Here is a 26,786-nt window from a genome sequence, read left to right as displayed (position 1 = left end):
CGACCTTTTCAAACTAAAACCTTCAGATGTGACGAACACAGCAGAGATTAATTTAGGAAGTAGATTACAAAAAAAAAACATGTATGAAGAAGAAGAAAAAGGAAAAAAGACTTTAAGAAAATAAACAGATAAAGAAAAGAGGAGAAGTACATACTCCGCTCCGGCAGGAGGCGGTACGCTCCTCAAAGATTATATCGCACTTCTTTATAAAAGCCAAAGAAGAAGAGAAGGAGGACAGAGACAGAAGAAGAAATAGCGGAAATGAAAACATCACGTTTCTTTACTTTCTACAAAATTTCATCTTTGACTTTTATCTTGTTCCACTTTGATGAAAAAACACGGAAGTGAAGGTGAGTCCGAGAAGCGGATTGACAGGAAATACCGCGAGTGTTGTATCGATGTTGTCGGAAGGATAGGATTAAATTAAACTATTTCATTTGCTTTGTCACTTTACTTTTATTAAATAGTGTGGGTTGGTCTCAGGACCTTTCCTATTTGTCGTATGAAAGACGGTTATGAATAAAAAACAAAGGGTTAACCCTCAAACTAAAGGAGGAAGATCTCCAAAGCAGCACCGACAAGAACTGGTCTGACCAAAGAAGGTTGGAATGAGACAAACAAGACTGAAAGTGTGTTTTCATTTATTTTTATCTTGTGTTAAGATAGTTCAGAAAAGTTGGAAAGATATTCACAGATTCGGACTTCCCGGATCAATAAGTCATAAGCGAAACGTTGTTGAAGAACCATCGCTGCATAATTCCCACCGTAGTAAGGTGGACAACGGGCTACAGGCCAGTTTTCATCAGTATGATTCGTCCTCCGTGATGGACACAGGACATTGGTGTCTCTGTACAGGCTGTGAGACGAGTGCGCAGGGACCGTCTACAAAGTGCAACACCGAAAAGAGATATTACACAAATATTCAATAACTTCACTGTAATACTGTATATTCTCACCAAAATCACGTCACAGGTCCAGGGTCTCCTGCTGGCTATGCTACAGTACTTAGTTTGGAAAATTTCTTTCGTTTTAATGGTCTTAAAGTTGTTTAAGAAAGTGTATTGACACCAACTACACATCAAACACAAGGAGACCCTTGATGGTTATGCAATACAAACGGAAAATGTATTTCTCAATTTTGTTGAATTTTAATCAGAATCTCTTCAACATTGGAGCCATGTAAGAATGTGCCATATTTGTTTTCCACAAACCAGAACCTAATGTTATTTCATATTTTCATGAATAGACGTGCAAAAATGACTCAGACACATAATCCATCTTATCCATCTAAACTACTTCTTCTGGGAAGGCTGAACGTTTGGTGTAGGAGCCCTTCCCAGGGGTCAGTAGTTGAAAAGTGGGTTTCACGCTGAACAGTTTATTGTTTCATTACAGTCCCACAATCAAAACATTTTATCGAAATAATTAGTTGTGAACCTCCCTTTGTTTTTATGACCAATAAGCGAGATCATATAGAATCACTTTTGACAGGTGTTGTCCAACTAAGTACTGTAGCATATCCAGCAGGACTCCCTGGACCTGTGACGTGATTTTGGTGAGAATATACAGTATTACAGTGAAGTTATTGAATATTTGTGTAATATCTCTTTTCGGTGTTGCACTTTGTAGACGGTCCCTGCGCACTCGTCTCACAGCCTGTACAGAGACACCAATGTCCTGTGTCCATCACGGAGGACGAATCATACTGATGAAAACTGGCCTGTAGCCCGTTGTCCACCTTACTACGGTGGGAATTATGCAGCGATGGTTCTTCAACAACGTTTCGCTTATGACTTATTGATCCGGGAAGTCCGAATCTGTGAATATCTTTCCAACTTTACTGAACTTGTTAAGATAATACTAGAGTGCATATTCATGTGTTTGTTGATGAAGGTTTTCATCCTTAAGTTAAGACACCAGTGGTATCAGCTTATAACAAGTATGTGTTGTAATCACAGTGAAAGAATGTGAAAGGAGAAGGATTTGTGTTTATTGCTTATCTAGATGAAGTATTAGCTCATTTATAAATCAATCATTTAATCATTTGTAATCAATTTGTATTACATTTAATCACTTAATCATTTATCAGGTTTTTAAAAATATTTTTCACACTCATTTATCATTTTATCATAATCGCTTTTGTTGGTCATTTATTCATTTCTATTGTTGTTTACTAATTTTTATTATTATTTACCGGTTTTTAATGTTGTTAGAAAGGTGTCCAAGAGTAAAAGTCTTAAATGATAAAATCCCTCACAGTTCTACTTAAGACCCATTAAAAAAAACGATATCTCTCAGCTACAGCAGCATAGGGAAGGGGGTCCTTCGTGAGTGAGGGTATCTAGTGTTTGAAAAGACGTGTGTACATAGGTGACTGAGAACCAGATCTCACCAGTTCTCTGACTAGAGGGTGTTTAGCGCAGCACAGTATAAGAACAGCTATTTCAGTTGTCACAAATAAAACTGTAGATCAGTGTTCTGGAAGTTTTCTGGAAGCTGGTGAAAGGAGAACTCAGGCAGCAGCTGATGTCTTATGCAGAAGGTTTTAATGTAGACTTGATGCATCAAGGAGACCAGAAGGTGGATCAATATACAAACGTATATTAACAGAGTAACATGAGCAACTGTCTCCCACAGCCTCCCAGTACATCTCCCTCTACTTGCGTCACCCATTCCAACAGCACATCCATGAATGGCTATACCTGCTGTCACTCTATATGTTACATGTAGGTGTTCGCATCCTATTGGATAGTTGAGCCTAAAGTCTATCCCCTAAAGGGATTCCTAAATCACAATGGGCCTCACTCATTAACAGTGCGTACGCCCAAATCTGTGCTTGAACCGTGCATAGGGGATCGTAAATGAGGCCCATTGAGGTCCTACGTCTAGCCACTGGTGAAATACACTAAAGAGTTGAAGTTGGTGCCTCTCTGTCTGGAGCATCGGAGTTAGATCTGAACGTCCCTGAGTGAAGACACTACAATGTCCTGTTTGTTGGTCCTTTATCTATAACCTGATCCTGGTTCTGCTTAGAGAGAGAAGGAGGATCTGTGGAACCAGACAGGCTCTATTCTCCTGTACAGATAGAATATACACTATACATAATATATAGTGACATATACTGTAATGTGTGAGGATGGTCAAAAATTCCTCAATGATCTGTAGAACTCTATAACCAGTTATTATTATCATCATTATTTAGGCGACATGTTTTTTTGATTTAGTTCAGCTCCTTCAATCCACCGATGCAGCCTCACAACCAGAAACTTTTACTCTGAAGGGGAGCTGTCTCTGTTTCCGCCTCTGGATTTGTTGAGTTTTACATTTAAATAAAGAAAGAAGTTTAGTTACACCGAACGTCTTCACTTCAAATCACAACATCATTTATACAACATCAGTTAATATAATTAAAAACATCAGTTATTAAACAACAAGATTAACATTTATTTACAGCTGGACATTAAATACAGTGAAGGACAAAATAAAGAAACATTTTACCACGTGAACATTGCAGATGAATAAACTTCACACACACACGCTGCTCATCCTTGCACACAAGTGGTCACTCGTGGTATTGCAGCGGAAAAATACCTTAAGCCCTAAAAATTATTTTCCCAAGAGATGTGTTTGTCTCTCTGTCCCTTTGTGTCTCTGTTCAGCTTCACCCTTGTTTCTGTCTCAGACAGTTCAGTGTTGACTTTAGTTTGACTGTTACACATATCAACCAGTCATGAGACATTTACATTTCAACTGAATAGTATCTTTGTCTTTCAGGAGACAGTTCTGTCCCCAACATGGAGCCCTCAAGAGACAGTTCTGTCCCCAACATGGAGCCATCAAGAGACAGTTCTGTCCCCAACATGGAGCCATCAAGAGACAGTTCTGTCCCCAACATGGAGCCATCAAGAGACAGTTCTGTCCCCAACATGGAGCCCTCAAGAGACAGTTCTGTCCCCAACATGGAGCCATCAAGAGACAATTCTGTCCCCAACATGGAGCCATCAAGAGACAGTTCTGTCCCCAACATGGAGCCATCAAGAGACAGTTCTGTCCCCAACATGGAGCCCTCAAGAGACAGTTCTGTCCCCAACATGGAGCCCTCAAGAGACAATTCTGTCCCCAACATGGAGCCATCAAGAGACAGTTCTGTCCCCAACATGGAGCCATCAAGAGACAGTTCTGTCCCCAACATGGAGCCATCAAGAGACAGTTCTGTCCCCAACATGGAGCCCTCAAGAGACAGTTCTGTCCCCAACATGGAGCCATCAAGAGACAGTTCTGTCCCCAACATGGAGCCATCAAGAGACAGTTCTGTCCCCAACATGGAGCCATCAAGAGACAGTTCTGTCCCCAACATGGAGCCATCAAGAGACAGTTCTGTCCCCAACATGGAGCCATCAAGAGACAGTTCTGTCCCCAACATGGAGCCCTCAAGAGACAGTTCTGTCCCCAACATGGAGACAACAAGAGACATTTCTGTCCCCAACATGGAGACAACAGAGGACAGTTCTGTCCCCAACATGGAGACAACAAGAGACAGTTCTGTCCCCAACATGGAGACAACAGGCGACAGTTCTGTCCCCAACATGGATACAACAGAGGACAGTTCTGTCCCCAACATGGAGACAACAGAGGACAGTTCTGTCCCCAACATGGAGCCATCAAGAGACAGTTCTGTCCCCAATATGGAGACAACAGAGGACAGTTCTGTCCCCAACTTGGAGACAACAAGAGTTAGTTCTGTCCCCAACATGGAGACAACAGAGGACAGTTCTGTCCCCAACATGGAGACAACAAGAGACAGTTCTGTCCCCAACATGGAGACAACAGAGGACAGTTCTGTCCCCAACATGGATACAACAAGAGACAGTTCTGTCCCCAACATGGATACAACAAGAGACAGTTCTGTCCTCAACATGGATACAACAAGAGACAGTTCTGTCCCCAACATGGATACAACAAGAGACAGTTCTGTCCCCAACATGGAGACAACAGAGGACAGTTCTGTCCCCAACATGGAGCCATCAAGAGACAGTTCTGTCCCCAACATGGAGACAACAGAAGACAGCCTCAATCAGCAGGTAACCAGAGTCACATCCACAGTTGGTTTAACTCAAACTAAAAGACAGGGTGGTGTATGTAGTACAGTATATACTGTATGTATAGTATAAACTTCATGTGCTGTATATAACTGATCAAATATTATTGTTACCCGGAACCTTATGCAGAAAATCCACATTTTACTTCCTGTGTCTCCAGTTAAACATTAGTCACGTCTGACCTCTGTCTCATCGTTCCCCCTCCTCCTCCTGTTCCTCTTCTCTCTCTTCTTCCTCTTCCACTTTCTACTCCTCTTGTTCCTTTTCCACCTCCTCCTCCTCCTTTTCCTCCTTCTCTTCCACCTCCTCCTCTTCTTTCTTGTCCATCTCCACCTGTTCCTCTTACACCTCCTCCTCTTCTTCCAACTCCTCTTCCTCTTCCTCCTCCTCTTCCTTTTCCTCCTTCTCTTCCACCTCCTCTTCTTCCACCTCCTCCTCTTCCTCCTCTTCTTCTTTCTTTTCCACCTCCTCCTCCTCCTCCTCTTCTTCTTTCTTTTCCACCTCTTCTTCCACCTCCTCTTCTTCCTCCTCTTCTTTCTTGTCCACCTCTTCCTCTTCCACCTCCTCCTCTTCTTCCTCTTCCACCTCCTCCTCTTCCTCCACCTCCACCTCTTCCTCTTACACCTCCTCCTCTTCTTCCTCTTCCACCTCCTCCTCCTTTTCCTCCTTCTCTTCCACCTCCTCTTCTTCCACCTCTTCCTCTTCCACCTCCTCAGTGCTGCAGCTGTGACACCTCCTCTTCCAGATGTTGGTGTGTGGACTGTGGTGAGGCTCTGTGTGACGACTGTGTGTCGGCTCATCGTAGAGTCACAGTAACCAGATCACACCGGATCCTCAACCAGCCGCCAGGTCAGCCCCCCCCCCCCACAAGCTGCTGATGTCACTTCCTGTATCTGAGGATCGGGGGCGTTCTCTCTCTCACCTGCTCAGCGTCTTCGTTTGTCTCCTCAGGAAACGTCTCGACTCTTCCGACCAAGTTCTGCAGACTCCACCCGTCTGAGCCGCTCAAACTCTTCTGCCGCACATGTTTCCAGTACACCTGTCGAGACTGTCAGCTGATTGGTCACATGAACCACAGGTACACGCCCCCCACGGCCGCTTTAATAAAACACACGGCTCCTTCAGCAGTGTTTCTATTGTCTGTCCATTTATATAAATACAGACCATTTACTATTCTTTAAGACGTGGAAGTGAAGACGCCTCTGTTTGAATCCCATGATGTGGCCTCTGACACACTCTGACTCTGAGGACACACTGACTCTGAGGACACTCTGTCTCTGAGGACACACACTGACTCTGAGGACACACTCTGTCTCTGAGGACACACACTGACTGAGGACACACACTGACTCTGAGGACACTCTGTCTCTGAGGACACACACTGACTCTGAGGACACTCTGTCTCTGAGGACACACACTGACTCTGAGGACACACTCTGTCTCTGAGGACACACACTGACTCTGAGGACACACACTGACTCTGAGGACACACACTGACTCTGAGGACACACTCTGACTCTGAGGACACACTCTGACTCTGAGGACACACTCTGACTCTGAGGACACACTCTGACTCTGAGGAGTCGGAGTCTCTGCAAACAGAGAGATTGAGATGTACTGGGTGAGTTAGAGGCTGAGATCCACTTCACCAACCAGACATTGATTTAAACTTCCCCAACATGGTGGACTCTGCAGATGTAAAGGCTCATTCTGAGGTAACAAGAACACGATGACTCTCAGATCAGCTGATTGCGTCTCGTCCTCTCAGGTATCTGTTCGTCAGTGACGCTCTGAACCATACCAAGAAGCAGCTGGTGACCTGGACTCAGCCAATCAGAGCGCAGAGAGACACAGCGAGTCGGAGTCTGAAGGACATGCAGACCAGGTACGGTCCTGACTTTCTGTCTGCCGTCTCCATGGAAACAAGCAGCTGTAAATATAAGTATGTTGTATTTCAGGCTGCAGCACATCAAGGAAGGTGAATCTCAGCTGGAAGCGGAGCTGAAGAAGTCGTTCGACATCTGTGCTCAGCTCCTAAAGAGGAGGATGGACAACCTGATGGAGGAGGTCAAGGTAACGTCACATGACCTGCAGACTGCTGATCCCATGACCAGCTGATGGATAGAAAATTAACTGGCAACTATGATCAATGAAGTTTTTGTAATGAAAGATTGAGTTTGTGTCGGTGTGTGAGCAGAGGGAGTTGAAGAGTGAGAGTGACTCGATTCAGAAGCAGATGGAGAAACTGAACCAGCTGCAGAAGAAACAGATTTTGGTGACTGAGAGCGCAGATAGAGCTCAGAACGTCCAGGACCTGCAGAGCCTGTTCAGATGCTGCACACAGGTGAGACCCTGGCCCTTCATTCACGCATCTACGTTTTCATTTTAAAATGAAAACCACCGTCCAGATGAGTGCTTGAGCTCCGGATCAGAAATAACCTCCGTCCACACTAACACACCTGAGAACACATGACCATTCACGCACACTGGTCATGTGATGCAAACAGGAAGTAAATGTTCTGTATTTATATAAAGATATTTTCTAGTCTTCATGACTCAAAGCTCTTAACAGTTTATTGCCAATTACTCATTCACACACACATTCATACGGTGCATCTATGGGCAGCACTTTTTCTATTGGGGCAATTCAGGGTTCAGTATCTTGCCCAAGGACACATCGGCATGCAGACTGTGCACGGAAGACTGTGATTGAACCGCCGACCTTCTGGTTAGGCTCCACCCCCCCAGCCACAGCCGCCTCCCAAGTAGATTGTCTCCTCTGCAGTTGGTTGCTTAGTTACAGAAAATACTACGAATGGGGAACAGCGATGATTCATTTTTGAAACTGTTACTGACAATTAGTTTTAGCATCAAGGCTGGAAATGCTGCAAGAGTGTGGGCGGAGCCTAACTGTGCTCTTTTCTCCCTGAGCTCGTTAACGTATCTGCTCCGGCGATCATCAACATGATCTCAGAAACATCTGGAAGAAAAGCACAGTGCACATTTTTTAATCATAACTGAAGAATTTATTGACTCATCTTGACAAAATAGACTTTAAACCCTTTTATTAAATTCCCTCAGTCTTCACTATGACATGAGTCAGGATTTAAACTGAAAGTAAATTAGTTGGTAGAAGTGAACAACCACTAGTCTGTGATTCTATTTTTGTTTCTGTTCTGATTAGAAATGATTTAGTAGAAATAAAAAAAATGTTGTAAACAAAACAGAGGTAAGCAACCACTTGTTATTGTTTTCTTTCTGCAGGTGAAGTGTCAGCTGAAGGATCTTCAGGATCAGGACCGGTCTCCTCCTGAGACCATGCAGCTGCTGCAGGTCATCGTCGAACGCCAGTCTCTTGAAACGCTTTTAAACTTTGGTGAGCTGTGTTCATCTGATAATTTTATATGTGGAAATAATCAGTACCAGTGGTGGCCAAAGCATTCTGAAAACATGTCTCATGAACATTTATGTACACTGGTCATGTGGTGTAAACAGGAAGTAGTTGGTTGCTTAGTTACAGAAAATTATCTGAAGGAGAAACAGTGATGGTGAAAACGACACCCAGCTGTTCATATCTATGAAGCCTGATGAATCTAATCACTTAGTCCAACTTCAGGAACGTCTGAAGAACATCAAGGTGTGGAGGACCCAGAACTTCTTACTTCTAAATTCAGACTGAGCTCATTGTAATTGTCCCTAAACATCTGAGAGAAACACAGTGTGACCAGATAGTCCCCTTGGTGTTAGTTTGGCCCCCAGCTCCACTGTGAGGAACCTTGAGTTTGGACCAGGACATGTGACCCACATATAAAACAAGTCTCTAGGACAGCCTTCTTCCACCTGCACAGTATTATGAACATTAAAAATGAACGAGTGCTGACAGGAACTAGGAGAGATCATATTACTGCTCTTAGCTTCTCTGCATTGGCTCCTTGTAAAACTCTGAATATCAAGATCCTGCTCCTCACATATAAAGTCCTTAACAATCAAGCCCTTCATATGATGATGTTCTCCTTTACACTTGACATCTATTGCACTTCTGTCTGTCCTGGGAGACGGATCCTCACATGTGTCTCTGAGGTTTCTACGTTCTTTTTATCCTGTTAAAAGGGTTTTTTAGTAGTTTTTCCTGACTCTTGTTGAGGGTTAAGGACAGAGGGTGTCACACCATGTTAAAGCCCTATGAGACAAATTGTGATTTGTGAATATGGGCTATACAAATAAAATTTGATTGATTGATTGATATATATATCAAAGAGCTCAAAACACTGTATTGTCCAAATAGAACACTGCACTCCCAAAACACAGGTTCTCTTGTGGTTCTAGAGCCTGTAAGAGTAGAACTATCAGCTACCAGGCTCCTCTCCTGTGGAACCAGCTCTCACTATGGGTTCTAGAGTCAGACACCATCTCTATATTTAAGGTTAAAGTTAAAACGTTCCTCTTTGATAAAGCCCATAGTTCTGGATCAGGTCCTGAAACATCCCTTAGTTATGCTGCTGTAGGTCTAGACTGCTGGAGAACTCCCATCATGCACTGAGCACTTCTCTTCTCTCTGTCTTTCTTTTGTCTGAGCGACGACGAGGTGGAGCTGTTACTGACAGGAAGTGTTAGCGATGCTTTGTGTTCACCGCTGGTCGTCGAGTCATGTGACTGATAAGTACAAATCAGGAAGAGAACGTGGGCGTCAGCATCATCGTTTTAAAAATCTCAGTTTCTGTTCGTCCAGACTAAAACACAACCCCACAGTTAAAGGGATAGTTCACAGAGAAATGAAAATTCACTTATCTACTCACCACTATGATGGAGGGGGGGTTGAAGTGTTTGAGTCCACAAAACACTTCTGGAGTTTCAGGGACAGCGCTGCAGCAGAATCCAACACAATTGAAGTAACTGGTGACTGATTCTTCAGACGTAATAAAACAACAGAAAAAAACCAACTTTAAATTACTTTAAAGTTCATTGAGCTGACGCTTTTATCCAAAGCAACTCACAATAAGTGCATCAACCATGAGGGAAAAAACCCAGAAACCCAGAACAGCAAGAATCAAGAAAGTACAATTTGCTTCAAGAAAGCCAAACTACAAAGTGCTATATGTAAGTGCAACTAAATATATATATTATAATTTTCTTATACAAGGTGTAGTCTGAAGAGAAGTGTCTTTAGTCTGCAGAGGAAGATGTGTGGACTTTCTGTCCTGATGTCATTGTGGAGCTCGTTCCACCATTTAGGACACAGCATAGCAGAGTTGTGATGTTGTTGAGTGGCAGCTGTCCCTCGCAGTGAGGGAGCAGCCGATTGGCTGATGCAGAGCGGAGTGGACGGGCTGTAAGGTTTGACCATGTCTCCATTCTGCTCCTGTGATATCATCAAGTGTCCACAAGCCCCAACATTCATATTCAACTCCAAACGAGGTCATTTACACCAAGTTTTTAGCCGTTTTAAGTTTCTCTTATTTTTTTTACGTTTGAAGAATCGGTCACGATTGATTTCAGTTGTATTGTATTTGGCTGCAACACAGTTTACCCCTGAAACTCCAAAGGCGTTTTGTGGACTCAAACCCCCCCCCCCCTTCATCGGCATAGTGGTGAGTAGTACGGAATTTCCATTTTCTATGAACTATCCCTTCAAGCCCTATGAGACAAATTTTGATTTGTGAATATTGAAAATATAATTTGATTGATTGATTTTCAAAATAAAACGAGACCAGCAGCGTTAAGGCAAGTCTCTGATTTAGAGGCTAGGAGTAACCATCGCAACAATGATGAGTTTTAAAACTCAAATGTTGTAACGTGTGTTTAGCCTTGAACATCACAGAACTGATGTGATGTGAACTTAGGGTTAGGGTAACCCTAACCCTATTTATATATTATATATAAATATAATAATAATGAATAAATATGTATACATTTATTATTATAATATATATTGTAAATAAAATGTCTGCACCAGACTCAGGATCAGTTCAACTGCTGGAATCAGAAATTTCTATTCAAGTTATTCATAAAGATTTTTTTAAATCTCCAGTTGTTTGATTGTTCCATTTATTAATTTCAGAAACAATGAGATGTTAATTTAAGCACATTCCAATATCAACCAGTGGATTGGTTATATCAGCTGCTGACACGTTATTGTTTTATTTTCCAGGTAAACTTGAAGTCGAGAAGATTCCCTTCTCCATCTCACAAACCTCCAATCGGAATCCTCCTCCCACCTCAACCTGTCCTACACCCTCCAGCATGCCCCCATATCCCCAAACCACTACCACCAGTGTCACTGTTCCCCCCATTTCAGTCAGCGGTTCTTCTGCATTGTTACAGTTGTCGTCCACTCAGTTGAGTCTTCTTCCCTCCTCCGGCCCAAACCTCAACCAGCCCATCCCTCCTGTGACAACAAGCTTTGCAGTTACCTACCCCAAGCATGTCCCACCTCTGTCCTCCTCAACTCTGGAGTCAGGGTCTCCTTCGCAGAGAAACCCAAACCTAATGATGCTGTTGAATCACGTCCTGCCAGTTTCTTCTTTAGTCAGTCTGAAGCCTATCACATCCAATTTTTTCCAGTCGACAGATCAATCTTCGTGCGGCACAGTCCTCAAACCATCTCTGGTTCTGAAACAAACAAGTGTTTCTGATCAGAACCAGCCTTCCACCGCACTGCTTACCAAACTTCAGATTGTGCAGCAGGTGCCCTGCTGGCCCCACAGTGTCTCCGCAGTCATGCCTCAGTTTCCCTTGATGCTCAGTCAGACTAAGGCCAACACCTTACCTGCAGAGACCTTACCAACAAACACATTGATAGGAAAGGATTTGCCAAAACAACAGAATCACTTGGGCCTTGAGAGAAACTCTGCATTGCTTCTGGGCAGAAAGTCGGTCCCAGCAGAGAGCCGTCAGGCCTCACTCAGTCAGTGGATACGTCCTGTGTCCTCTGCAGGAAACTCTCGATCTGTTGGACAGGGACACAAAGTGCTGCCAAAGCACCACAATCTGACAGATAGAAGCTCTGCACCTCCGGCCCAACTAACTCTCATGTGTGACACATACGGTAAAAGGTATGAGATACCTTTTTCCTCCTCTGTGAAACACCGGCAGATTCCGGTGGTGAAGGCAGTGGCAGACTCTGCCTGTGATCACACAGTGCAACAGATGTCAACAAGGCAGGAAGAGCCTCCTGAAAACAAACCAACCTCTACCGTGTCGGAAGAAACCGAACCTGCCGAGAGCAAACCAACCTCCACCCTGTGTGAAGAAACTGAAGCTGCAGAAAACAACCCAACATCCACCGTATCTGAGGAAACTGAACTCGAGGAGAAGAAATCGACCTTCAACAGACCAACCTTCATCGTATCTGAGGAAACGGAACCTGCAAAGAACAAACCAAACTTTAACAAACCAACATTCATTGATTCTGAAAGAACAGAATCTACAGGGAAACGGCCTCAAACAACAGACAGAACTGCTGAAGATCTGAGCTCTGTGATTGGACTGCATGACTTCTGTCTGAGCAAATGTCAGCCCAGAGTGTCACTATTCAGACTGCCATTGTCCCTGCTCCGAATTGCATATCCAATGCTAAGTTCCAGTCTCCCTGCAGAAAACAAACACATGTCTGCCAAATGTGAAGAAACTGAACCTGCAGGGAAATTGTCTCCACCTGAAGCAACAGATACTGAAGAACTGAGCTTTGAGACTGGACAGCGGGACCTCAGTCAGCCCAGAGTGTCTCTGAGCAGACTACCATTGTCCCTGCTACCAACTCAACGTTCGCTCCCTGGTGTTGTCGCCAGAGATGCTGACGATGAGATTTACGTGGAAGAGCTGGATGAGGACTGTCAGGTAGGAAGTCACGTGTCAGTCATGATGTTTGAGCCAATAAACTGGACCAGGCAGCATTAACACATTAACCAGCTAACCTTAAACCACTTAGGTGAGACTACCGTTGCTCTCTTGTGTTTCAGTCCCACGTCAGTGACATCTCGGATGACTTTGGGGATTTCACAGAACCTCTTTCGTCTCCGGAGTCTCCTGTGACGCTAGAGATAGTTTACTGCTCAGCATGTGGATCTGATAACAGTTCAATAATCTGCTCATCCTGTGGTCGAGGATACCACAGAGACTGTCATATTCCCCCTGTTGGACCTGACATGTGGTAAGAATCAGTGAAGCTCATAAGGTTTGGTGATTTCTACAGTATTTACATATTTACATTTACAATTTCATTTGGAAAATGCTTCTTTCCAAAGTGACTTACATTCATTTCAGTAGGAGAGCTGTATCCATCCAATGAGACAAAGAGTAGAAGATCAGGTGAAGAAGTCACAGTCAGGTCATGTAAGGATGTTAGAGGTGAAAGGAGAGGAGCTTCAGGAGTTAATTAAAGACAGAGAGATTGTCTTGCTCTCTGTAGACAGAGTTAACAATAGTGAGTAAGTTTGATTCTGGAGGTCAGGGGTCATCAATGGAGTTGCTGGATCACCTGTCAGAGTATCACTGAGCATGAAGGGAGGAGTCAGACAAGAGAACTATGGTCTGAACTAGGAGCTGGAGACCTGCTCATCAAACATGACTCATTTCTCATGATTTGGCTGAGGTGAGAGAAGAAGAGGTGATTCTGATGAGGATGATGTCATTCATTGGCCAAGATGATGAAGAGTTCAGTCTTTGGAGAGGTTTAGTTGAAGGTGCCATTCCTTCATTTTTGTATATATGTCACAGATTGTGTTGAGACCTTGGGTCTTCTGGCAGGAATAGTTGGGTGTCATCCACGTGACATGAGGAGTCATCTGAGGAGATAATTGGACACAAGGAAGCGTTTCATATTGTTGAGAGAAGGTGCCCCTGCACCGAGCCTGTCTGTCTACACCATGACAGTGAAACCATCAACCTTATTTACAACATAATCTTGTAGCATTGCTCAGTGCAGCTAAAAATCTCATAAATGAAGAGTATTTGTTCAGAACAAAGAAGTTAGTTGTTTTGCTGGATTATGCACTTTAATTCAATTAAATTTTATTTCTATAGCGCCAAATCATAATATACGGTGTCTTTTCGTCCCTCGTCTTTGTCTTACAGGACAGAGTGGAACTGTTCACTATGTCAGGACCTGTCGGACCCTTCAGACCCCTACAGCTCTAAGAGACCAAAGAGTCCTCAGGGTCCCTGTCTCAATCTACTGGACCAGAGGGTCAGAGTTTGCACCCACCAATCTAATATTCCCATCAGTTATTGAAGTTGCACCAAATACTTTATTTATTTAGTTTTCTGGTATCAGCTGCAGACGCTGTGTTTTAAACTGTTGTTTTGTTTCAGAGGTGTGAAAGTCTGCTGCTGCACCTGAAGGTCGAAGGCTGCAGTCGGCTCTCTAAGGTCAGTTCATCCACAGTGACACTGTGGACCCTGTGTCTGGTGACTGCGAATCTTATGTTCATACATATGAGGGCACTGTTCACCACTGAAGAGTCTTTAACCAAAGACGCACTGATCTATTACATTTCATTTAGCTGACGCTTTTATCCAAAGCTCCACTTATAATAAGTGCATCAACCATGAGGGTAGAATCCCAGAACAACAAGAATCAAGTACAATTTGCTTCAAGTAGGCCAAACTAAAAAGTGCTATATGTAAGTGCTACTAAATATATATATAGTATTTTCTTTTTGTTTGTTTTTTTAATCCAAGGTGTGGTCTGAAGAGATGTGTCTTTAGTCTGCGGAGGAAGATGTGTAGACTTTCTGTCCTGGTGTCATTGGGGAGCTCGTTCCACCGTTTAGGAGCCAGGACAGCAAAGAGTTGTGATGTTGTTGAGTGACAGCTGTCCCTCGCAGTGAGGGAGCAGCTGATTGGCTGATGCAGAGCGGAGTGGACGGGCTTGGTTGTAAGGTTTGACCATGTCCTGGATGTAGACTGGACCCGATCCGTTCACGGCACGGTACGCAAGTACCAATGTCTTGAAATGGATGTGGGCAGCCACTGGTAACCAGTGAAGGGAGCAGAGGAGCGTGAGTGAACTCAGGTTAAAGACCAGTGGAGCTGCTGCTTCCTGGATGAGCTGCAGAGGTCGGATGGCAGCAGCAGGTAGACCTGCCAGGAGGGGGGGGCAGTAGTCTTGGTGTGAGGGAGAGTTGACTGTCGAGTGTCACACCCAGGTTCCTAGCAGTCTTGGGGGCCTAACACAGAGTTGTCAAAGGTAATAGTCAGGTCGTGGGTGGGAGGAGTCTTTCCCTGGAAGGAAAAGTAGTTCAGTCTTGTCAAGGTTAAGTTTCAGGTGGTGTGCAGACATCCACTGAGAGATGTCAGTCAGACAGAGATTCCTGCTGCTGCCTGTGTTTCAGATTGAGGGAAAGAGAGGATTAGTTGGGTGTCATCAGCGTAGCTGTGGTAGGAAAAGCCATGTGAGTGAATGACAGAGCCGAGAGAGAAGAGGAGGGGACCCAGGACGGAACCTTGAGGGACCCCAGTAGTGAGAGGACAAGGTTCAGACACAGATCCTCTCCAAGTTACCTGGTAGTGTGGTCGTTGAGGTAGGATGAGAGCAGGGAGAGAGCAGAGCCTGAGACTCCCAGGTCCTGAGGGGGATAAGGATCTGGTGGTTCACTGGGTCAAATGCAGCAGAGAGGTCTAGAAGGATGAGGACAGAGGAGAGAGAGGCGGCTCTAGCAGTGTGAAGCTGCTCAGAGACAGCAAGGAGGACCGTCTCAGTCGAGTGGCCTTGAAACCAGACTGGTGAGGGTCCAGAAGGTTGTTGTGGTGGAGATGGGAGGAGAGTTGATTAAAGATCGCTCGCTCAGAGCTGTGGAAACAAAGGGAAGAAGAGAGACAGGTCTGTAGTGGTTTACTTCAGACGGGTCGAGGGGGGGTTTCTTCAGGAGAGGGTTTACTCTTGCCTCCTTCAGAGAGTTAGGGAAACAGCCAGTTGACAGGGAAGTGTTGATAAGATGGGTGAGAAAAGGAAGAAGGTCAGGAGCGATAGACTGGAGAATGTGAGATGGGGTCAAGGGGGCAGGTGGTCGGGGGGGCGGAGGTTACCAAGGTAAGAACTTGATTGGGAGACGGGGGGTGAAAGAGGAAAGTAAAGGGGATGAAGATGAAGATGATTGAAGTGTAGTTATAGAAGGAGGATTAGAGAATGAGGAGCGTAGGTCATCTATCTTTTTTGTAAAGTAGTTGACAAAGTGGCTTGGTAGAAGGGAGGAGGGACTGGGGGGTCAAGGAGGTTGGAAAAGATGGAGAAGAGTTTTTGGGGTTTGAAAATGAGGATTGAATTGTAGTTTGGTAAAAAGAGCTTTTGGCTGCAGAACTGGAGACAGAGAAAGAAAAGAGAGGAGACTGATCAGTGAGCAGCTCGTCAGGGTGTTTAGATCTTCACCATTTCCTTTGTGATGCTCACATAGTGGCTCGGTCGGCTCGAGTCAGACGGAGCTGGGGAGGACTTGGGCTCCGGCCTGAAGTAAGAGGACAGAGAGGAGGGAGAGAGGAGGACAGAGTAGAAAGGAGACAGTCTGTGGCAGAGTTAGGATGCATGAGTGAGAAGGAGTCAGTGGAAGGGAGATAAAACAGAGGAGGAGGGAGAGAGGGAGAGAGGAGGTCAGAGAGGAGGGAGCAGGTACAGAGTCTGTTGATGTGGTCGGGTTGTCAGTAGAGAGAGTCAGAGATAAAGAAGTGGTCAGAGACAGGAAGTGGGAGACAGTGAGGTTAGAGGTAGAGAAGTTTCTGGAAGGACTGAGTGAGAGAGCAAAGGAAGAAAGTAAAGTAATAGGTCAGATGACTTCTCTGTCTGGATGTTGAAGTCACCCAGAAAGACAAGTGGAGGGCCATTTCTGGGATGTTAGATAGGAGGACATTGAATTCTTCCAAGAGGGTTAGGGTTAGCCTACCAGTGGGTCTGGGTGTGTGGGTGAGAGCAGCTGGGGGGGATGTGTTGTCTGGTGTGATCCAAGTCTCAGTGAGAGCGAGGAAGTCAAGCGATGCTGGGTAGCAAAGCCAGAGATAAAGTCCGTCTTGCAGGAAGCTGACTGGCAGTTCCAGAGGCCCCCTGTGGCAAGGTGTTGGGTATGTGTGGAACGGGGGGTAGATAGGAGAGGAAAGGTTACGGTAATGGTGTGAACGAGTGCGAGGCCTATAGTGTCTACGAGTAGATATGTGAACAGGGACGGAAAGTAAACACATATTCAAATAAAAGGAAACAGATCAGCGTTATAAACTCCTCCCCTGAAAGACTCCAACGAAAGACTCCTTTGTCTTCATCCTCCTTTGTCTTTGTCCTCCGAGTCTTCATCTGACGCTTCAAACAATTCCTGGTTTTACACCAGAGTCGACGATGATTGGCTACAGCTGTGCTGACCACACCCCCTGCTCATGAGTCAATCAGGCACCAGGTGGTAAAGGCCCAGCAATAGAAACTCAGCAGAGTTCAACACAAGAGAAACTTAATCAGTGAAGAGGTGAGTTTCACAAAATCTCCTAATTTACCAAAAACTGATTATGGACAAAGTCTATTTACCTCAAAGGTAGAAAGTAAAGTAGAACTTAACAGAATTGGAATAAATTCAAGCACTTTAACTCGAACTGGTTTTCTCTAACTCTCAAACACTTGAGTGAAACAAAATCCTACCTCATACAATTCAAGGTAAGACAAAACAGTACAAACAAACAATCTAGTTAACCTAAGACCTAACCCTAACCCATTCTAGTAGAGAAGCTTATTTAAAGTATATACTCAGCCTAAATCCAAGTAGTCCAGTAGTATGAAACCCCAGAAGTCCAATGCACACTGCCCGTTTTCATTATCTTAACACTGATCCTAGACTCGGCGTATCACACAATACGTGATCCGGCAGTGTTTCACATTACCTATTACCGAGACAGTGATGGTGTTGGCCCACCATAGTACGCACTGGTCTATCCACTAAGTGGCGCTCCAACAGAACATATGAGAGTAATTTTCACCACTGATGAGTTTTATCTTGTTTTCAGGTCGGTTGTGTTTGGTTTCGTCTGATGTTGATGTCAGAGCGTCTCACTCTCCATCGTCCTCCTGCTTATCAAACACCTGCAGAATTCGTCCGTGACGTCTGGAGTCTATTCAGACAGAGGACGTCCTCACAGGTAATAAAGACTGTATCAGGGACTGTATATAAAGACCATCAGTGACTGTATATAAAGACCATCAGCGACTGTATATAAAGACCATCAGTGACTGTATATAAAGACCATCAGCGACTGTATATAAAGACGATCAGCGACTGTATATAAAGATGATCAGCGACTGTATATAAAGATGATCAGCGACTGTATATAAAGATGATCAGTGACTGTATATAAAGATGATCAGTGACTGTATATAAAGACCATCAGCGACTGTATATAAAGATGATCAGCGACTGTATATAAAGATGATCAGTGACTGTATATAAAGATGATCAGTGACTGTATATAAAGATGATCAGTGACTGTATATAAAGATGATCAGTGACTGTATATAAAGATGATCAGTGACTATATAAAGACTTCATTGTTTTTCAGGACGACCTGATGAATCTACGTCAGAGTTTTCGGAACAAATTAATGGAAACCTTCAATTCAGAGCTTCGTCCAACAAACAGGAAGAAGTTGGATTCAAACCAACGTCATCCAGAGAGTGGCTCCACCAGTGAGTCGCTGCTGAAGAAGACGAGGAAGAGGCTGAGGGAGTTACTAGACATGAGGGGACACCCAGGACCCAAGAGGACGAAGACGGACAAGATGGATGTTTAACACAGAAGAAGTCGACCTCTAGAAGTGTTACTGATATTGAACCTAAATAAAGGAACAAACTCAGAAATTGTGGGAACTGAAGTTCATCTGCGTTAAAACTGTTTCTTCTTCCTGCCATGGAGCTGCAGACTCTCAGTTTTAAGAGTTCATTTATTGATTATTGATTTCATATTGAACGTTATTGATACTTTTGATCTTAAGAGATGGTTTCATTATGTTCGTTACTTCAGTCTGAAGGTTTTCAGACTGGCTCTAACAAAGATTGTAAGTGAACAGATGCATCACTTTATGACCTGTAATCTGTTATAATTATAATCTGTTATGTGTGAATGTGTTTGTATAGAAATGATCAGCTGACTGTTCAAGCAGTTTTTTCACTGTGATGCAACAATCAATCACCAATAATAAATATTTCAGTCAGTTGATCTTCATGAATGTTAAAGTAAAATGTTTTGAAGCTCTGTTCAAAGACCCTTTGAGCCGCTGATCATATCTAAACTGAACAGATCAATAACTTCATTTTCTGATGATTCAGGTTTGACCAGTTGATCCACTGAGATACAGATTAGAACAAATAAACTGAACTGTCATCACATGAAAAGTACTTTTCTTTTACCTCAGTTCACGTCACACTGAAACATTTTTACATCTCGGTCTCAGAATGAACGTCTCCACTTTAGTTACTGTAAAGTAAGAAAGTAAGAGGAACTAACTGAAGTAATCAGCTGAGTTTTTAAATCAAAGTCATGTTACGATGAAGTTATTGATAAAAAAAACAATGGATTGATCAGGAAAAGAATCAACAAATTCTAACTTGTAATGACAATTATCAATATATTCAGTCTATTTCTGATAAAAACTAACTTTTATCAAACACATTCAAGTTGAGTCCAGGAAACTTTATTTATAACATTGAAACAGGACAAAACCAATTTTTACAGATTTTACTTTTTGTCTGAAAACTGAGGAAAAACAAAATATTGTTATATTTGTTTATAATAATGATTATTATTATTAACATAATATATATTTTATTACAGTGGAAACCGGATATATGGATCAAAAAGCTTCGGTCAGAATCGTTCCTATACAAATGCTGTTTAAATAATCTGTTTACGGGGATCACTTTAGGTCTTTTCATGTTTGGACGTAAAATATTTTTTAGGTAATTTACTGCTCCTCTGTGTCTATCATTCATCACTGAACCATCTCCTCTACTTATATTCACTACGTTTACTGATTCTGGTGTTTTTACCCTTTACACACGTGTCTGATCACGTGTGTGTCATTGTGTGTCTGGGAGAGAGTGTGTGTGTGTGCGCATCGCAAGTGCGCAATGTTACCTAACCCTCCAGTTCTGGGACTATCATGCAATTAATTTATAGTAATCAACCGCCTATAATGATGACTTTGGCCTGGCACAAACGTGATCACTATGAGCAGTTTCCACTGTATTATAATATAATGAAAAGAAACGTTCGCACAGTCATCACAACTCTCCACTGATGATGTCACAGATTAAAATTTTTTACTTCAGGAATCCAGGTTCAATCAAAACTACGACACTTGAAACAACAACGACGATGAGATCATCAGTGGAAACTGAGCCAATGACTTAAAGGACAAAACATCTCAGAAAACTGATTTATTCAGTTTGAAGAACTTTTAGTCACATGTCTTGGGACTTAATCCAAGCTGTGGCTGAACGTTCTGGAAAAACCCAAAACTTCTTCTGGACGTGTCAGAAAAGTCGGAGTCATCTACTGTCGCACGGAGATCCGTCTCAGGTCAATTTGGTCGCATGTTTTAAAATGAAGGTCATCATGTAATCACTCATTTAAAGAGGTGAGGTCAAATCAAATAAATACGAAGCAGAAACCAAAAGTGTGAATTCATTTTTTGGACTAATTTCACTCAGAGACTCACTGTTTTTTTTCTTTTCTTTTTGAGCGATTTAAACTAATTTGCCAATAGCTCTGTCGGAGAACGTGAACGCACAAACCAGCACCAGCTCGGGGAGGAAGCTCTGATCATCGGGGACGGGAGGCTGTGATTGGTCATGGGTTGGCAGCAGTGACAGCTGGTGGGGGAGGGCGGGGTCACACCTCAGTTGGCTGTTGCTATGGCGGTGTCGTTGGGGGAGTTGGGACTCAGGTACTCGAAGGCCTTCTGGCTCTGAGAGACAAACTGTTTGAGCGGCGTGAGGAGCAGCTCGGTGACCGATGGCCGGCGGCCGACGCTGCCGTCGGAAGGGACGTATGGGTCTTCCATCTCCAGGGCCGCAGGATCTTTTAGGCTGGAGCGCCGACCGTTAGGAGGGTCGGGGCTCTGGGGGCCCCCGGAGCCTCTGGCGCGGGAGTAGAGACTCTGGCGGCGACGAGGACGGCCGTCCATCGCCTTCAGGAAGAGGCTGTTAGCTGAGCTGCGACGAGACGAGCTGTCAAAGGAAAAGTCCTCCTGGTTGAGAAAGTCCTCGACTTCCTGATCTGTCGGCTGCTGCAGCTGAAGATCAACAAAATAGACAAACACATTTCACATGCAGAACCTCCAGAACATGTGAGGAACATTTCAGGAACATGTTCAAGGTTTAGTTCATGTTTGAAAACTGCTTTTATTTCCCTCCAAAATACAAAGGAAAAACTGAAGCAACACCATGAGAACAGGAAGTTTGACCAGGTTTTACAGGAAGTGACGAAACTAAGCGTGAGGAGACTGGAAATCTGTTGAGTAAAACATAAGGTTTGAACTGATTTTTGCAGAGACCAGTTTGACAACATTCAGACACCTGTTGTCGTAGTTACGTTTTTCAGGCGTGATGAGAAGTGTTTCAGGTGTGGCTCAGGTGTTTCTCCCCTGGACTCACCATGTTGTAGAGCGGCGTGGCGTTGATCACCAGCTGCAGGAGGAGCTTGGACAGTTCCTGCAGGTCTCTGAGCAGCTGCTGGATCTGCAGCGGCAGCTCTCGGACCTGACGCACTGGACTCAGCTCCACCAACATGGCTGCCTGACTTTTGATCTCGTTCATGGTCAGCTCTCTGAGATGCTCTGCTCGGTACACCAGCGCCACTAGGAGGTTCTGCAGGTGATGCAGCAGCTCACCGACCAACTCCAGGACGCGGCTCAGACCCACCTGCATGGAAACAGCAGGAAATGCTTTATACGACTTCAAAGGATTTCACCTACTTCCTGTTCAGTCTCTTTGTTCTTAAAAGTGAGCAGAGTCATGTGGGGGTTACACGAACAAGAAGGGAGGTCAGAGGTCAAGGTTCGGCTCAGAGAACCAAACCAAACCTCAGAGTTGCGGCAGAAAGAGACATGTGATGACGAAGGACAGAGGGACGCCACGACAATGATGACAGATTAGTCCAGGAGCAAACACCTGTTTACCTGAACTACATTTCCCAGATTTCCTCAGTCGACTGTGCTTTAGTGTCAGGGTCAAAGCTGAAGAAAAACATTTCCCATTATTCTCAACACTTTGCTCTTTCAAACAGACTCGAGCTGCCGCTAATGTTTAGTTAAAAACCACCAAGATCTAAAAAAGTGTATCATAAAATGTGACTTCAGGGATATAATGAAACGCATCGTTACTTTGATTAAAACTACAGATTTCTGCAGGTTTGAAAATAAAACGTAAGGACTTGTCTCATCTGTTTTTAGGACATTGTTAGATGATGTAACTGCCGAGGACGAGACGAGGAAAAGGTCAAGCACAATCAATTCTGTCCAGCGGTTCACTGGCTGGTCATGTTCCCGCTTTACTGAGGCGCCAACCTCAGATCAAACTCAGGAAGCAGGCAGATGTTTTAGAATCGTGCTTAAGCATCTTTATCTTCTTAAGGTTGGAGACTTCGTGTGTAAACACAGATCGTCAATGATGCGAACTCCCATAATCCCGTGCTGCTTCACCATGTCACCAAACTCCGACTTTTGTCGTGTAATCTGGAAACTTGTCTCACGTCCACACAGTGAAGAGACGGTGCCGGACCGGGGGACAAGTGGACAGTGGGTCTGCAGGGGTTTAGACTTAGAAAGGAAGGACATGGACAGTTTGACATTTTTTCACCTTCTCAGCGGAGTCTCCCAGCGTCCTGGCGGCTGTCAGCAGCTGCTCCCTGACCTTCATCATTCGGTGGTAGAATTGCAGACTGAGGCTGAGCAGGAGACTCCGAACCCTCGTCCACAGACTGGGCTCGTCATCCTCGTCCTCGTCCTCATACTCCTGCACCCGCATCTCCCACTCCCGACCTGACCACAACCATGACGACCACAACAACAACCACAACAACAACCAGAAGAAAACAAAGACACAGTTTTTAAGAATGTGAAGCTGCAGGATCACAGAAACATGAATTAGCATCTTGTGTCACACCAAACGTCACGCAGAGTTTTACGCTACTGTTCTCACTTATTCTATTGTATCTATGTTGTTTAGTTTTACTACACTTTTAATTTTATTATTATTGAAACTACTATTATTAAATAACTGTTTCTCATTATTAGCTCCTCCCACTTCGTGCACCCATGTTTACAGCAGGTGTCCAATCACATGACAGAACAGTGCGCTGCTTTTCCAGAATGCCCCTATACTCACGCAGCGTGGGTGGGAGGGGCAGGTAGTAGGCGGTGGCATCCTCCAGACGACTCAGCACGTCGTCCAGTCCTGACGTGGCCGCTCGACCCACCTGAGAGTCCTGCAACTGCCGCACCGCAACCCGAGCCGCGTCGGCCAGACGTTCCAGCTGATCAAGAGCGCCATCCAAACCGTCCACCACCCACAGCTGCACGTCGTCCAGGGTCAGGAAGAGGGCGTCCTTGAGGTGACCCACAACCTGAAGAGAGACAAGACATTAGAGGTCTGTTCGACAAAGAGAGTTCAACATATCCAGGATCTGTTTATCCAGCTGAACTTATCCTAACAATCACCGTCAGGCTCAGTGGTCACATGACGCTGGGTATCCACTCGTTAAGTTAACTCAGGTTTTCCTACTGTACAGTGCACATGAAAGGGGAGGGGTTTCCTGCATATGACCAATCACAGACATGAACAGTTTGACTGACAGCAGAGCCGAGGATGAAACTGTTGAATAATAAAAATCAGAGGAGGCTGAGATCCACTTCACCAACCAGACATTGATTTAAACTTCCCTTATCCTTCCCTTTAAGGAGAGTGTGCACCACACAACAGTGGAGAGTCACTGTGGTGAGTGTTCGAGTCCCAGAGGGGGCTGTCACAAGGTAAATCTGGAAACTATCTGTCCCCCAAATAAATATTTATTTCACAGGATGAAGCTACTTAAAGGATCAAAGTATTAAAGTATGTGAGGTTCTCCTCCGTTTAAAAGAGTTTAAAGTTTATAAAAGTTTAAAGTATATAAAAGTATAAAGTATATAAAAGTTTAAAGTTTTTAAAAGTTATAAAAGTTTGGTGATTAAAAAAGTTTTCTTAAAGCAGGAACGTACCTCGTCTGTCGACTGATTCAGAATCGGGAAGTTCTTTTCCAGACGGTCGAGACCGAACTGAGCGAAATTGTTGGCTACTTCAACTGAGGAGAAAACAAATTAATGTGCTGTTAATATTCAACATTAAACCGCATCGATGCCACGTCGTTAGCAATATTGGCATCATTAGCAGTGGTAGCATCATTAGCAGCAATAGCTCCATTAGCATAATTCGCATAATTAGCATTGTTAGCATAATTAGCATAATTAGCAGCAGTAGCATTATTAGCAGTGGTAGCATCATTAGCAGCAGTAGCACCATTAGCATTATTAGCATCATTAGCATCATTAGGATTATTAGCATAATTAGCAGCAGTAGCATAATTAGCAGCAGTAGCATTTATCTCCACATACTCTGTGGCTCTAGGCTCTGCAGGATGGGTGTGGCTTGCTTCATGGCCACGAGGGAGACGCTGCGAACTCCGACCTCGGCCACTCCTCCCATCAGCCCCAGCAGAGGATAACGACCTATAACCTCCGAGTACACTGAAGTCACCGACTGCAGCGCCGAGCGAACCAGCGGCAGACGAGAGACTCTGAGCATGGCGCTGATCTGAGAGCAAGGGAGAGAGAGAGAGCCGGCTGATGCATGGCGAGCTCTGCAGCCAACATCATGTCTCCTTTAACGTTAGCGGCTAACATGGCGCCGCCCTACTGGCTGCAAGCAGTACAACACCAGATAAACTTACTGGTCTCATTGTGACGTCACAAACTGAACAAGCATTAAACACTGAAATGAATCAAACATTCGTCAAATGACTCTAACATACGGAGAGTATGAGGGACTTTTACATTTCTGAGATTAAAGTCAGACATTTTTTCTTCTCACAAAATTTGAGATCTCGTGACGTTTACACTGAATCGGGTGAACCTGGGGGTCGGGGGTTTGTCTGAACTCACCTCATGATTTTGTAGATCGGACATTTCTCCGTCACTGAATCTGAGGAGAGACGAGCAGAGGTCAGAGGTTGTGACGTCACAAGGCCTCAGCATGAGGCAGTCAGCTGCTGCGGCGCCATAAAGACCTTGACTGTTCTGCTGAAACCAGCATGAAAATGAGAGCGACACAAAACGATTCAACCGATTCTTCACGAGCACAGAGACCGTGAAGAAGAAAATCATCTCAAGACAGAAGTTAAAAATCAGCTTCAAAAGAAACCTGAACCTGAACCTGAACCTGGTCCTGGTCCTGGTCTTTTTTCTTTAATCTAATAAATTGTTTTCTTTTAAATTTGTTTGTATACAATTTTTATTTCATTTATTTTGAGCAGTAAGTGTAAATATTTTATTTCTGAAACATGATTATTTGATGATTTTCTGTTTGATAAGTTGTTTTTGGAATAAATGATCAATTAAATAATCTCCAAAATAAAAATCTATAATCAAAAATACACAGTAAAAACATTGATTGGTGATTAATGTAAATACTGTGTTTATCTGTTTCTGCAACTACAACTACACTGTAAACGATATTAAGGAGTGAGAGCCACACCCAAAGGCCTGATGGGACAAAAACTTTAAATCATTTTAAAGAAGATTTAGATTTTTATTTTTGTGGGAAGAGTTTGACTTTTCATCTCATAATTTAGCTTCTTTAAAAAATTGTTATTCAAACAATAACTTGTTTCACAAATAAATAATAATTAAAATAATAATTATTATTATTATTTCACTGTGACACAAACGGATGAAGTAATGAACGAATGAATAAGCGAGTGAACGAATAAACAGCAACAGAAAATCAAATAATGAGCAGGATTTGAAATATGAGACAGAGTGAAATGTCTTACCACATGAGATGATGAAGAAACGTTGATGGGCTGCTGCTGAGCGGAAACTGTATTTGAGGCTGATCTATGCGAGCTGATTGGACGTGGGGTCATGTGACATTACAGCAGTGAGTTATTTTATCAATCGTCTGCTGTTTGTGTGTCTGTCAGGGACTAATCAATTACCAGCCGCTGAATGAGGTCATTTCTGAGGAAAGAACAGAAACAGACGAGAAATTCATCGTTTATTAGGAATCGAACACACACACGTTTGTCAAGTCATTGAGATGCACAGTGAAAATTCTGCTCCATCCATTTTCTTCTTCTTGGTGCATTGTGGGAAATCAGGTGATCTGTGGGACATGAGTAACGCAACAAGTAATGATGACAACAACACAACACGAGTAACGACAACAACACAAGTAATACAAAAACACAAGTAAAACCCCTTTAATTGATTAAAGCTACCTCGGGGCACCACCCTTCAAAGAAAGGGAAAACAAAGCCAATTTATTGACTAAGTCTCATGAAAGTACTAATTACAAATTTGGAACTCTGATCAATAATTAAATAATAACTATAACCAAAATTACCACACAGATAGTTAGCAAAGTTGAAGGATATAGAGTTCTTGACAGTGTAGAGGTTGGCAAAATTCACACTT

The 26,786-nt window shown here is 43.7% G+C and overlaps 2 protein-coding genes across 4 annotated transcripts; one reads left to right on the top strand and one right to left on the bottom strand.

Annotated features, from left to right (window-relative positions):
• The first annotated feature begins 217 nt into the window (after window positions 1-217).
• trim33l (tripartite motif containing 33, like) lies at window positions 218-19,444 on the top strand. 3 transcript variants are annotated; one of them, XM_047340918.1, is made up of 14 exons: window positions 218-350; window positions 3,775-5,081; window positions 5,816-5,948; window positions 6,051-6,177; window positions 6,868-6,984; window positions 7,058-7,172; window positions 7,297-7,443; window positions 8,364-8,475; window positions 11,248-12,935; window positions 13,058-13,248; window positions 14,172-14,283; window positions 14,409-14,465; window positions 18,072-18,203; window positions 18,621-19,444. In XM_047340918.1, the coding sequence occupies exons 1-14, from the start codon at window positions 329-331 to the stop codon at window positions 18,849-18,851; spliced, it is 4,491 nt and encodes a 1,496-aa protein (XP_047196874.1). In that variant the 5' UTR covers window positions 218-328; the 3' UTR covers window positions 18,852-19,444. The 3 variants fall into 3 exon arrangements, with proteins under 3 accessions (XP_047196874.1, XP_047196875.1, XP_047196876.1); XM_047340919.1 differs by lacking the exon at window positions 7,297-7,443; XM_047340920.1 differs by lacking the exons at window positions 18,072-18,203; window positions 18,621-19,444 and adding an exon at window positions 17,408-17,539.
• A 452-nt stretch (window positions 19,445-19,896) lies between these two features.
• On the bottom strand, window positions 19,897-25,372 carry plin6 (perilipin 6). Its single transcript, XM_035163817.2, has 7 exons — window positions 25,254-25,372; window positions 24,708-24,906; window positions 24,315-24,397; window positions 23,446-23,683; window positions 22,918-23,099; window positions 21,715-21,981; window positions 19,897-21,353 (listed from the first exon to the last, which is right to left on the bottom strand). The coding sequence occupies exons 1-7, from the start codon at window positions 25,344-25,346 to the stop codon at window positions 20,958-20,960; spliced, it is 1,458 nt and encodes a 485-aa protein (XP_035019708.2). The 5' UTR covers window positions 25,347-25,372; the 3' UTR covers window positions 19,897-20,957.
• Window positions 25,373-26,786: the final 1,414 nt, after the last annotated feature.

This window comes from Hippoglossus stenolepis, chromosome 8 (assembly GCF_022539355.2).
Source record: "Hippoglossus stenolepis isolate QCI-W04-F060 chromosome 8, HSTE1.2, whole genome shotgun sequence".
Lineage (NCBI taxonomy): Eukaryota > Metazoa > Chordata > Actinopteri > Pleuronectiformes > Pleuronectidae > Hippoglossus > Hippoglossus stenolepis.
Note: the sequence above shows the minus strand (reverse complement) of the source record. Positions and strands in the feature narration are given on the sequence as shown.

What these genes read in the sequence shown, in the direction of transcription:
- trim33l (XM_047340918.1), top strand. Translation starts at nt 329, where the DNA reads ATGAAAAAACACGGAAGTGAAG. An exon ending in ATTGGTCACATGAACCACAG is followed by an intron (nt 6,178 to 6,867) that starts GTACACGCCCCC and finishes TCGTCCTCTCAG; the next exon opens with GTATCTGTTCGTCAGTGACG. An exon ending in TGTTCAGATGCTGCACACAG is followed by an intron (nt 7,444 to 8,363) that starts GTGAGACCCTGG and finishes TTCTTTCTGCAG; the next exon opens with GTGAAGTGTCAGCTGAAGGA.
- plin6 (XM_035163817.2), bottom strand. Translation starts at nt 25,346, where the DNA reads ATGCTGAGGCCTTGTGACGTCACAACCTCTGACCTCTGCTCGTCTCTC. An exon ending in TGAATCAGTCGACAGACGAG is followed by an intron (nt 23,684 to 24,314) that starts GTACGTTCCTGC and finishes GTCTCTCTTCAG; the next exon opens with GTTGTGGGTCACCTCAAGGA. An exon ending in TGGGAGACTCCGCTGAGAAG is followed by an intron (nt 21,982 to 22,917) that starts GTGAAAAAATGT and finishes GTTTCCATGCAG; the next exon opens with GTGGGTCTGAGCCGCGTCCT.